This window comes from Mycteria americana, chromosome 6 (genome assembly GCF_035582795.1).
Source record: "Mycteria americana isolate JAX WOST 10 ecotype Jacksonville Zoo and Gardens chromosome 6, USCA_MyAme_1.0, whole genome shotgun sequence".
Taxonomy (NCBI): domain Eukaryota; kingdom Metazoa; phylum Chordata; class Aves; order Ciconiiformes; family Ciconiidae; genus Mycteria; species Mycteria americana.
The window spans coordinates 16079472-16092530 of NC_134370.1; the positions used below are offsets into that span (position 1 = coordinate 16079472).

General features: G+C 38.5%; 1 protein-coding gene across 14 annotated transcripts in view; it reads left to right on the forward strand.

The window, feature by feature from the left end:
- BTRC (beta-transducin repeat containing E3 ubiquitin protein ligase) overlaps positions 1-13059 on the forward strand; it is a 118862-nt gene that overhangs the window by 15690 nt on the left and 90113 nt on the right. For 6 of the 14 annotated variants that reach the window (XM_075504676.1, XM_075504677.1, XM_075504681.1 and 3 more), the window contains exons 2-3: positions 1233-1301; positions 12667-12774. The exons of 3 other annotated variants lie outside the window; for them this stretch is intronic. In XM_075504676.1, coding sequence (XP_075360791.1) covers positions 1233-1301; positions 12667-12774 — 177 coding nt within the window. The remainder of the gene's footprint in view (positions 1-1232; positions 1302-12666; positions 12775-13059) is intronic. 5 more of the 14 variants (XM_075504682.1, XM_075504688.1, XM_075504687.1 and 2 more) reach the window with 2 other exon arrangements.

Below are 13059 nucleotides of genomic sequence, written 5' to 3' on the forward strand. Positions count from 1 at the left end.
AAATCCTGTATGTGTGCTTCTCTTTAGAGGCAAGATTTTAGTCTGTTCTAGTTCTTGTTTTAATTTCAAATTCCAAGGCTGGACTACCTCCCCACCATAGCTGTGAAGGTTCGTCACTCAGTGGTGACGCATTTTTCCTCTCCAACCAATCGTAGTTTTTAGTGTTACAAGTACCAAGGTGGACACAGTTTGTACAAACTAAATATTGTGCCTCCACAAGAACAAATGGGGATAAACTCACCTTGAACAGAGCCATTTTCAAAATGAGAAAGATGTTTCAGCCTTCCACAAGGAGTGGTAGGGGCACACATCTGCTGGTTTGGAGGGGAAGTACAGTGAGTTAAGAAAGGGGTTGTGAAGTTGTTTCCAGGAGTAAGAAAGATCTCTGGACTTCGTTGCGTGTCTGTGGATGTCCTGTCTGGTCCTGTTGCTTAGATGTGATTTAAATTTCGAAGCATCTCTTTTTTTTTTTTTTGGGGGGGTGGGGGGGGAACAGTTGAATCCACTTGATTGTGAGAATATCTTCGAACTGCAAATGAATGTCATGACAGGCAGTGTTTCATTTTTTTTGTTGCATACTTTTTTCTAGCTTTAAGTTATGCTATGTACATTCTGTGCTTCCAGAGCAATTGGATGTCTTGTCTTTTCCTCAACCCGATAAAGCACGAAAACAATAAATGGGGAGGAGATTATATTTGTCTGTCAGTTTGAGGCATAATTTATGGCTGTGTGTGAGTATAGTTTCCTGTTACCCCAGTATTAAGGCTGCACCTCTTTGGGGATTTTCCTTAATCTTTTCATGTTGTCCAACGTCTGGTCTGACCGTGTTGAGGATGGTGACTGTAAAAACACTCTCATAGCTTGACTACTGCTGTTTTGACACCATTTAGCTTTATGTAGTGGTAAAAGCATTAATGACCATTAGTCTCTGCTACTGCACCCACCACAGGGGCTGTGCTTACCCAAGTGCATTTGTGTGGAAATTTTGAAGAAATACCTATATATACTGAGTTGAAATGTAAAATGGTGGAAATCATAAAAATGGTGGTGGCTTTATTAGAAAAGTGTTCTTAAAGCAGCTGATATCAGGAGAATAAACAAGAACTAATCTGGGGACTAAACCTTCATACATGGCTTAAAAAAATCTGCATTGTTTAAAATGCTCCAGAATTTAGACTTAGGTTAGCTAGGTCCCAGTGTAAAAGGAGGTCTCTATGTCTATTCTCTCCTAGCCCCGAATACACATGCCAAAAGATGGATTCCAACTTATATCTTCTGGATACCAAGCATGGCTAAAGCAGGTTGGACTGTATTATTGTTATTCATCTCATGTGAGGGACCGTGTTGGACACCTGTGAAATACATTCTCATTAGTGAAGTACATAAATGAGGGTGTAATGAAGTTACGGTGCCATGTTAGCTGATACCCCTCATAGCCATCACTGTTTTGTGTTTATGCATGCTGTGTTTGTATAACATTTTCTCACCAGTCTTATGAATGTGCACTTCCTGTAAATAAAAGTTCAAAATGCAGTCACCTGAAAGTGAAAAGGGTCAGAGTCTGAAAAGAAATCTGCAACAACAGCTTGAATTACAGAATTAAAATGGGCCTTCAAACACAAAGCTGCATGGTGGTGGTGCTGGTAATAATGGGGAGGCCACTGGGTTAAAACTCAAGAGAATTGCATCTACCGTCTAATTCAGATATGCCTGGGTGAAACAAGTATGGACACTTACTCACATCACATAACAATTGTGCAGTTTGACACAACCTGACACTGTGGGGAGTCCCCACTCGGAAGTGGCCTAGTGCTATATTACTCTGGCTATTATTAAAGGCCAGGCTTTAGATGTCTCAGCAGTCTGCCTCTAGCAATTGCTGTCAGCTTTTCACTTTTGTGAGTGAAAAATCCCCCTTCAGAAAAATAAGCTTAATTTACAAATTGTCTGTACAAATCTCTTCTCTCATGAAGATACATGTATGATGAATCATGCATCCTTGAGAATACGTGTCTTAAAGTTGCTGTTTTTGTAGAAAGCCAGAATGATTGTGTTGTTATGGCAACAAAAACTGGAAATATGAAAACAGCACAGATAAGCTGCATCCTGTTGTCGTGGCAACTGGAGTTGTGAAATGAAACATGGTGGTGAAGGGATCTATGGTACTGTGAGCCCAACAGAAACAAAGAGCCAAGTCACTTCAGTGGAGTGGGAGAGAATTAAAAACTACAGCAGCAAAACCCCTTAAAACACAGGAGTTTCATTGCAGGTGCTAACAGGATGGCTTTGATTCTCTCCAGTCTTGTCTCAGTATCTTACAAGTAGTAACTTGTTTGTGCAAGTTGCTTACTGCTGTCAACTTCATTGACTTCTGTGAAACTGAGACGGGCTTGAACACCTATAAGAAGATGGGCATTGAGTCCTGAATTACATTTGCAAACCACTTCTTTGGATGAGTGATGCATTGCAAAGGTGAGGCGTGCTTTGGAGCTTCTCTCCGAGAGACCATTTCTCTCTCTCTCTCCAAGTCCACACTAGTGAAGGTCAGCTGGGACATTAAAGCTGATGTTTTCTTGATTTAAACTTTGCTGAGCTGGAGGCAAGGTGTCTCAGAGGAATCTCAACTCTGCAATTATCGTCTCACAGAGCTCAAGTTTGTTGACCTGTGGGGCATGGCATCAGTTTCTGTTTCCTACGTGGTACGTTGGGAGAACAATAGGAAGAGGATTGTGTGGCTGTTCTGTTTTTCTCTTACTCTGAGGCAAACAGACCTGCATCTGTTCTTGCTATGTTATAGTACCAATGCTCTGATGCAGGTGGGATATATGCTTTCTTGACTCTGAAAAATACTGAGGGGAAAAAAAACCCCAAAATGCTCAGTTAGTGAATTTTCCAAGGAGACTTTCACATTAGGCAACTTCAAATAATAGAAGAACTTACACTTTTTTTTTTTAAAATATTTTTCTGTGTGACTGCTTTCCTTTTGATTTTTAGTTTACTGTTACTGGTTCTAAAGTCTCTATCTTAAATCTTCTTACTTGATTCAAGGAAAAGTTATAAACCTGAGCTTGTGTCATCAGCAGATGCTGTCATGGAAATAGCTTTGCTATTCCAGTTTCAGTGCTGTGACTTCACCACAAGAAGTATATGGGTGAGGGAGTTGATACAAAGGGTGGAAACTTTTGATCAAAAGAAAGAGCTCTCATGAGAAGCAGAGAGGTTAAATTTTTTTGAGGTGAGACTGATTTTGTGTAGGATATATACCAAAGGTCCTACCTGTAGGATTCTTTAAAACTGTATATTGGAAAGAAAGCCACTTTTGATGTATTTAAAAGCAGTAATCTACATATGCATCCAGACAGAATGGTGTCTGTGCATCAGGTTTATCTGCCTGGTGTGTGTGTTTTTAACAGGATCCTAAGGTAATGATTTTTTTGTTTTTTCCCCTCAGCATAACTGAGTATTGATCTGCTGCCTGGCTTATACCGAATGTGAGAAGTATCCCAGTACTACATTGTATTAATGTGGGCTATAAGCAGTTTATATTACAGATGAGGTGGAGGAAGATGGAGTTCTGCAAGACTGGACACATACTATAAATACCCATAAAACTGACAATTTTATCTAAAAACAGTGCTGGCTGGATTTGCGTATTTTCAGCCTACTTAAACTGGAGATAATAGTTGAACACTACCTGAGCATGGGTCGCCCACACTGATGCCATTACCCTCTGCCCTTTAATGGCACGTTTTTATATTTAATGTTGCTGTGCTGCAGTGGAGAGCTGTATTGTGCTCCTATGTGGGCTAGAGGAAATACAATACCAATGGCCAGAAATACATGTTGCTTTAGGAACAGTATTTTAAGTAACCTGCAAAGCTCTCTTTACTCTAGCTGTTTCCTGTGAGTTTATCTTTCACAAAAAGGCAAATACCTACAGTTAATTTATTCAGCCTTGATCTTCATTTAAGCCTTTCTTTGAATGGCAGCGTTGTGCTGCTAGCAGTCTATAACATCCCATCACCTAGATGTTGACCCTTTGAAGACAAGCTGCAATTGACTTCTGAGGAGAGGAAGGAGGGGAATGTTTGTGTATAAATATGATCAATAGATGTGACATTCAAATTCCTGTATTATATTGACACCTTCTATGATTTAAGCCAAGCTGTGAAATTGGGCAAATTAAGCTCTTAATTAACTGAAACACTTACAAAACATTATTTTGATTACTTAAACGGGGGAGTTAAAAGTATCATTTTAGGTGGCTTGTGAAATGTGGTAGTTCAGAGTTAAAGCTAATTCCTCCCCTTCGCATACCATTGTGAGCAAGTATGCATCACATAGGATATATAATATAATGCACTCATCTGAGCCTTTCTGCCTCCCACTGTCTTTTGGAGTAGAATTTTTAGAGCCAAGTTATAAACCTGTAAATGTGTTTTATGCTGGAAATTCTTGGTGCTACCTTAACTAGATTGGTACCAGCAAAGGCCAGTATAATCAAAACAAGGCACTTCAGATATTAATGATCTGCACTTCAGTCAAGTCAGCTGGAAAAGAGAGCATAAAAACCAGGACTGTGGTGGAAACAGGATTCTTCCACTAGAATTGCACTTCTCCTAGGAGAAAAATGCAATGATTCTGGAAATATTTTGGTTTTGTAATTTTGTCATTTAGCATCTCCTCCTTAACTTCTAAAACATATATTCTGTTTTCAGTGGATCCATGTGCTTTTTAAAATTCAGATAGTAATTCCTTGGGTTGAAGGTAGAAATAAGCTTTCTTTCTGCAGTTCATTATTAATATTTGGCACTTATATAGTACTTTGAGCATGCAAAGTGCTATGCAGACATATCAGTTATCCTTGAAATACTTTTGTGTGTAGGTGCATAACATGAAAATAATCCCGAGAGATTTTATGGAATTAAATAAAACTAGAGATGAGGGAAAAATCTAATGAAACGTCCATTTTTTCTCTCCACCAATGTAGGTTTGTTCTCTGCAGTTTGTGTGATGGAAATCTAGACTGAAGTTGTCCCAAGCTGAAGAGGTTTCAACCCATTTCTTAGAGTAGGGTTGGATATTCTTTTAAAGCCTTGTAGTTGTTCAGGTTCAGTGATGGTTAGGCAGTTGGTATATTGCTCTTTCTGCTTTTTATTATAAAGGTGATGATTCACTGTTCTCTTCTTCTTGGCTCCCTGTTGTTTCGGTTTTTGGTGTTTATATGTCAGAGCTTCATAATTAAGGACACACTCCATCTCTGACACCTCTCTCAGGCAGGGTAGTTCTGTTGTCCTTGCTGTGCGGATGTGGAACTGAGATCCCGTGTTACTATGGCCAAACTCATGCAGCATGCCTATGTCAAAGAATTAGATTTATCTCTTATGCCATAATAAGATTTTAAATTGTTCAGAATTGCTGCAAAATCAGGCTTTGGACATGGTGGAGCCTAATAGCAACTGTGTTTTCTCACTTACGAAAGAGCCTAATGCTCTTGATCTTGTAAGATTTCAATTTTAAGCCTTCAGATAGTTTCATGCTTTAGACTTTGGTGAGATTGCTTTTAGTAAGTTTGGGTAGGGCTTGCTTTTAACAACACCATCTTTGGTGTTGCTTAAAGAAGCACACACAAGTCTTTGCATGTTATACTCCTTGAAGGAGGGTATGGCATCTGAATTTAAAGCTCTGCAGGTGCACTGGTTTAGATTTATCAGCTTCATGGATTAAAGAGCTATAATTATGAAAACATTAGTATTGTCTAGTTCAGATATGATCTACACAAGTTCCCTCAAGCACTTGGCAATTGAGGATTTTGTACACCTTCTAGATAGGAAGTTGGCCCCTTTCTGGGGCGTGTAACTTCTGTTGATCTGGAATCCCGGAGGTTGAACTCCAGTAACCACTCTTCGGGGAAAACATTTCTTCACAAACATTTACCTAAAAGCTGTGATTTGATCCTCCTGGATCCCACTCAGGTAAGAAATTATTTGGATAATCTGTATACGTAAACCATTTTCGATGTCCCTTATCTTTGATATTTAAGTGTAGTTAGTGAACTTACTGTAAGCTAGGGAGTTACCAGAAGATTAGAGATGAGTTTGCATAATATGTATGTTAAGGAAAATTTACTGAGCAATTACATGAAAAGTGGGAGGCTGAAAAAAAAAGAATCATTACAGCAGTTTGAGCTGTGTGTGCACAGCAAAGCTTGCAGAATGTAGTAACCCCCTGAGCCATAGGGTGAAGGGGAAAACGGCTGCACTGAAGTCAGTGATCTGTATCGGGGTAAGAAGTCCAGTATTTCCTATGTTTGGAATCTAGGAAGAGTGTTATAATTGGACCCGGGTAGTGTGTTTCAGCCTCTGATTTGTGAGACCTAATTGTTTTGAAGATAGATCCTACAGTTGTCCCAGGAACATATTCTCAGCTTTCTGTGAGATATTGGGTTGCTTGATTTGCAGTTCATGAAAATGCTTCAAGGGTCTTTAATAACATAGTTCAATTACTTTTGTTATAGCAAAACAGGAGCACAAAACACTTTTAATCGTCCCTGTACGTGCTTGTGGAAATGTGACCAACATGTCTGAACACAATAGAAGCTGAGAAATTGTGAAAAGCACTGGTTATGACAGCAGCTGTGTGTTGCCCTTCATGATTCTGGTGCAATATGTGCCAGCTAGAAGAGCTGACAGTTTGTGGGCTAGTTGAACCCTGGGAGATCCTTCTCACGGTCACACTCCGAGGAGTACTGTAGTTGCCTCTTTATTTTATAAATTCATCTTCTTACCATGGAAAGACTTTCAAGAAAAACTGCCAGTGACAAAGAAAGTCAGAATTATCTTGTTTTAAGTGTAGGGAACAGTAGTCTAGGGCGTAAGGAGGTGTAAATTCTAACTGTATGGGTTTTGGCCATTGTTTTTGGCTTAATTAAGACTTACAGCTTTTAACATTTTTCTTATTTTCAAATGAAAACAGACAAAAAACTTTTGGAGAAGTTATAAAAGTATTAATTTGCTCTGAGCCATGCTAGTCTCTTTGGTAAGTTCATAATTAGGCAGGATTTTTCTTTAAAATGGGTATTCTTGTCTCTCAGGTATATAACTGCTCCATAACTGGTAAATCTGTATTCATATGTTAGGGTTTTTAAAGGCATATTATTTACACAATTCACTGGAATGGCTCCTTTGAAAGCTGGGTGGCTCTCTCATGTAATTATGTATTTGGTATGCCTTGTATCCACTGTTGGGATAGGGGGGAAAAGAAAAGAAAAAAACCAAAGCCCCACAAAAACCTACTAAAATAAAAATAAGAATATTCCCATTGCATTTTTGCAGGTTTTTTTTGAAGTTGTCATATACCTTTTTCTAAGATAAGAAGCCTATATGATCAAGTGCTACCCAAGCTAAAAAATGAAATATGCATGGCAGGTTTTTTAATTGTGAAAGTACACAAGATGCACTGGGAGTTTCTTTTCTTTTTTTTTATACCTATATCATATGTATTTAATCAAAGATAACACCTCTCTGAACAGTAGAGGGAAAAATAAGAGATACCTTTTCATTTTTATGTATACGTAAGAGGTTGAAACGATGAAAAGTGGACCCAAGAAAGGAACCAGAATCACTTTTTAGCCAGAAGTAAATTTCTGGAATTGTTATTAAGTTTCATGAGAGCAACATTTGTAATGTAAATAGCAGCTGCCTTATCTGATACATTTCACACAATGTATTGCATTCTGTGGTGACAGGAATAGTGCACATTGGACACAATGTCAAAGTGATGTGTGTTACATTTTTGGCATTGGCTTAGTTAAATATGTGGCCAAAAAAAGTGTAAGAGGAACTGAGTGGGACTGAAAAGTATTAGGGTTTGTTCTCCTATTTGTTGTGTTTATATTATAAAAATAATTGTGAATATTAGGAATCCTAGTAACATCTGAGCGTGTGTTTGATAAAGCATCGTAAAGGATCAAAATTCCTAAGGCACATTTCCTGAGAATTAGATTTTAGAGACCATGCAGGGAACAGTACTGCAAAAGAGACTTTCAGGGAGAATTGTACTTGCCAGCCATCCCATATTCACTTTCTAAAGTGATGGAAAAAAAGAGATGGGGAAAGATCTGTCTCCTCATATCAAGCTCAGGTCTGGTGTATATAGTTTTAATACTCTTCACAGCATCCCTTATGTTTTATCTGCTCCAGTTTGGGTGGTAGAATTTCTAGCACTTCTTTTCCCCTCTTGTCCTGGTTTTTGTAATAGTTAGAACTTGTGCTTCTGTTTTTGTTTGTGCAACCTTATCCAGTTCCCTGGCTTATGATCAGCTGGACAACCAGAAGAAGCCCCATTTCTCTCAGTTTTTAAACTCCTCAGCTTTTGTCAATGTGTCATATTCTATTTATGCTCCTTAATGAAAATATTGGGTGAGCAGGAGCTTAATTCCTATCTCCCAAGAGAAGCAGAAATTGTTATTGGTTTATCTTTAGAGTTCAGCTGCTTAAAGCACTGGACACTGTACTAGAAGGGAAATAATTCTGAACTAGGAAAGGGTTGAAATAGATGTGGTTCGCAGCTGAAATTAGTATTATGTACAGTTGACCAAAAACCAGCCCTTGGAAAAAAAAATGGGTTTCCTTTTTGGCTTTGCCACTAACTTGTGAAGATGTGCAAAAATATGTTAGGTTGCCTGTAAATCAAAGGCACGCAGCTTATAGGCACGCAGGTTATCATAAGGTTGAGTGCAGGGTTCAGACAGGGATAATAGTTTATTACACTTTATTATGTTAAAATGCACCACAATTAAAGACAGTAATTCTGTATTACTAATTAATTTCTCCGAAGTGTTTATAAAGAAAATATCCTTAAAGTATGGGGTTTTTTGTTGTTGTTCGTGTTTTCCAGTGAGTTCAGTACAGTGAGTTTGTATTTTCACACCTGTGCACTATAGTTCTAAGTTGTAGTCCAAGAAGTTTTGTTTTTTTCCCCATATAGAGCCACTTAGTTTTACAGGACAAGGTGATATATTTCTGACCTGTAACACAATTTACTAAAACTGTGTTAGTTACCCCTAGTATATTGTATTTGCTGAAGAACTAGAAGAGAACAAATTTGATAAAAAAAAAGTCTGAAATGGTAATGTATAATCTTGTAATACAATAGCAAATAAAGTAAATAACCAATTTTTAGCACTAGCAAAAATTTAGCCATTGAGCGTGTATTGAGATTTGTCTTTAGGACATCAAATAATTGGAAGAGAGGGTAGGCTAATAGAGGCAGAACATCTGATGTAGTAAAAAATGTTCTTGCAATATAGTTACAAGAATAATTGAATAGGTTAAAATACAGCTTCCCTTCAGCTCATGGTTACAGCCCACTCAGCTCAGCCAGTGACTGTGAATGATTCTAGCCTATTTTAATTCAAAATAAGGCAAGCCCATTTTAATCACCAGTGGAGCAGCTGGTACCAGCCTCTGTCGGGAGGAGGATGCTGGTCTTGTTTGAAACTGTATTCCCTGTATTTCTTTAGTGGGAAAATATATTTCAGAGTTCAGGGAATGGGACTTAAAAATCAGTTGGAAAAAGAAACTGTGTTTTTTTTGTCAAATAATTCCCTATCCCCATAATTTCCTAATTATGCCACTCAATGTGTATTAAAGATGTTTTGCTTTTATAAATGAAAATCTTTGCGTTTCTGGGTCCAAAAGTTGTGCAGACATCCGAAGTATTAATACAATTGGGAGTCAGGAAGGTAGAGAGACTGCTGCATTCTGGCCCAGTACTTAGCAAGCAATATCAGCATTCCCATTTGGCTGTAGTCCAAACAGTGTGCCTCTGTATCTTTGTTTTGAAGAATCAATGTAGATTGACTTGAGTTCAGGAGAGGATTTTGTCAGTCAGCTTTCAAGTAGTGGATGTTGAGGCCAGTCCCTTGTTTGTGGAGCTGACAGTACAAAAGTGAGTGTTTGACACGTGGCTTGCTCAGTGGATGGGGATAGAGGCTGTTGAGATTTTTCAGAGATCAGGCTGTAAATGAAGTTGTTCTGTTGGGTCACTCATCTGATTTACACACAAGCTGTTTCTATTGAAGCACCTGGGGCCTTTTGTTCATGCTTGTGAATAAGCCTCTTTCAGTAACCAACAGTAATTTAGCGTCTCTGCTTCCTTCAATAGGTAAAAGGCAAGTACAGGAATGACATTTTCTCCCACACTGTGTACAACTTCACACTTATTTTTTTAAGATAGGTAACAGAACTGTGCCAGTAATATAAATTTTGTTATATACTGGAGCAGATTCAGAAGTCATCTAAGGTGTTGGTATTTTTTTTTACTGTATACTTCCTAATTCTGGAGTAATACTAAGCAGCGAGAGTGCATGGGTGAGTAACGATATCCTCTGTAGGTGCAGGGAGTTCTGCAGAATAGACCTCCAATATTTTCCTTTGTTATTGTGGCAATTTTAGAGGAAGACATTTCATTACCTTGTAAGTGTCCTGGCACAATGGAGTGCCATACCTGCAGCTTGTAGTGACTCTGACTTGAGCCATAATCTCACATAAACTTTGAGGCAACATAAGGTTGCCTTGCCACTGACAGAGTGGTCCTCATTTTTTCCTGCCTGTCTTTCCATGCTTTGGTCAGCACAAATATTTAAAGTAACCTCTTTTATCTTGTCAATCTAATTTTAATGGCAGTCAGTTCTTTGAGTTCATTATCACAGCACGAAAACTTGAGCCAACACAAGGGATGGGAAAGCCTGAGAAGAGGGAATAAATGGTTGAGGTGAGACTTTGATAAGTCTGTATGCAAAAAAAAAAAACCCCAACAAAAAAACAACAAAAAACCCCAAAACACCCCATATTTATTTTGTATTATGTTATGAATCCTAGGATGGGTAATGGGAAGCAGCTGATGCTTAACTAGTGAATTTGCTCTTGCATCATCAGAGGTACCATGTTGTAGTTAATCTCCCTTGTTACTCTGATGTTCTTGGAGAGTGATAAGCAACTTTGATTTAAGTAAATGTATTATTAAATCGGTGAAATGCTTAACCACAGATGTCCACTTCAGATATATATATATTTTTTTAGGCTGATTGTTGCAACAGCTTTTAATAGCTGAAGTGATACATATTACATTACAAAGAAAAGATTGCTGGCATTTGGAAGGTTTTTGTTTGTGGGAGTGTTTGCTTTCTGGGAGGTTAGGATGGCTCATATTTTTGTTGCTTGTTATAATGCTATGGGTGTAATTTTTTTGTCTTCAGGGTGGGCATTATCTACAAATTCACGTGACGTGTAATATTATGAAGTACTCAAGTTCTTGAGTTTCAGTATCTTTGTAAAGTGAAGAGTTTCTTTAAAAATGAAAATGAGGCGAGGCATTTATTTTAAGGTATCATAAACTTCCAATAAGCACATTTGTATAGGTTATGTTCCCCAGCAGTCTTTTAATACTATTTCTGGAACAGCAGTGTAAATTGCAACAAAGTACAGCAAAGAACGTGGTGATAGACAGGGTTAATCTCTCTGTGGCTGTCTGCACAGTACCAGATTATGGATGTTGGTGATCACCTTTCTGCTCATTCAAGGATGGGTTACGTTGCTCCTACATACTAATTTAGTGCAAGATTGTGCAAGGTTTCTAGCCCTCTTAAGAGCAGCAAGAAACGGTGGCTCAGAAGGCAGCTGTCATTTCATACCCATTCCAGCTGCCCTGTCCACTCAGATTTCCTCCCATCCCCCCTGTGAAAAAAAGGGGGGGGGGGGGGGAGAGGATTGCAAAAAAGAAGAGTATGAGGGTTTGAAATCTCTAGCATCTAATCTGTCGCATCTTACAGTTTTCACAGCTATCTGCCAATTTAAAATACACTTGTTTTTTCCTGCCTTGCCAGTAATTAGACAAATGCAGCAGTGCTTATGGCATCAAAAACTCCGTGGCTGGTAAAAGCAATTGCTATCATAATGCATCCCTAAATTTAATAGTAGTGGTGTAAAATGAACAAGCGAGTCTCTATATTTCAGGGGGTAATGGCTTTAACTAACAAAATGGCTAGTATTTTCCTTGATTGGCTGCTTTGGCTCCTTTTTTGTATTTGTGTTTGGAGGAACAGAATCAATTTATTATAATAATTGTATTTTATTTAACGAATAACGAGGCAAGCAGAAGCATGAAACTCTTATAAAGTGTCACCAAGTTCTGATTCACCTTGGATTGCAGGTTTTTCCTTTTATCCCCTTTACAGACAAAAAACAAACATAGAAAACCTTTTCTTTCCCTGCCAGTATTACACTTAAAGTTGTCATTTCCTTTTCTGCTTTCCTTGCAAAATTGTTTGCTTTGTGTTGTGCCTGGAGCGTGGCTGTGCATGGAGAAGAGGTCTGAGTAATTGGAAAGAAACTTTTTGTTACTGGAGAAACTCACACATTGGTGTAGAAAATTGATGAAAAATTTACTTTCTTGATCTGTAGTTCCTTTTCTTGCTACTATGACATCTGTAAAGCTTCTCCCAAGGAAAAGACTCATCAGCAATTTGTGTTCTCTTAAAGGTGTCTCAGTCTTTAAGGCCAGGTGCAGTTGTGTTGATGCCATTTGGCTAAGCCTTGAAAGTTCCTGTATTCTGTACCATCCTGTCTCATACAGTCCCATCTCATAGTTGTCCTTTCTCTGCAGTGCTCTATGCCCAGATCTCTGTGGCTGGGCTGCTCCAGCCTGGCGGACAGCATGCCCTCGCTGCGATGCCTGTATAACCCAGGGACTGGCGCACTCCCAGCTTTCCAGGTACTTTCTGTCTCTCCTCACTTCTCCTTTTCTTTCCATCTGTGTATGTGTGCATCTCCTTCTTTACTTCCTTGCTTGCTTTACCTCCATTTATTCTGCCTCATACTGTATACCTCTCCTATGTCATTCAGATCTCCTCTGGTATTTAAACCCATCTTGTGTAGATTCAGGGCAGCTCAGTACTGGGGCATTTCCATTACCTTGATATAATATAATTATTTTGTCTAAATTGGTTTGATACCATCATCTTTTCCATTGGCTTTCAATCATGTCAAAAATATACCA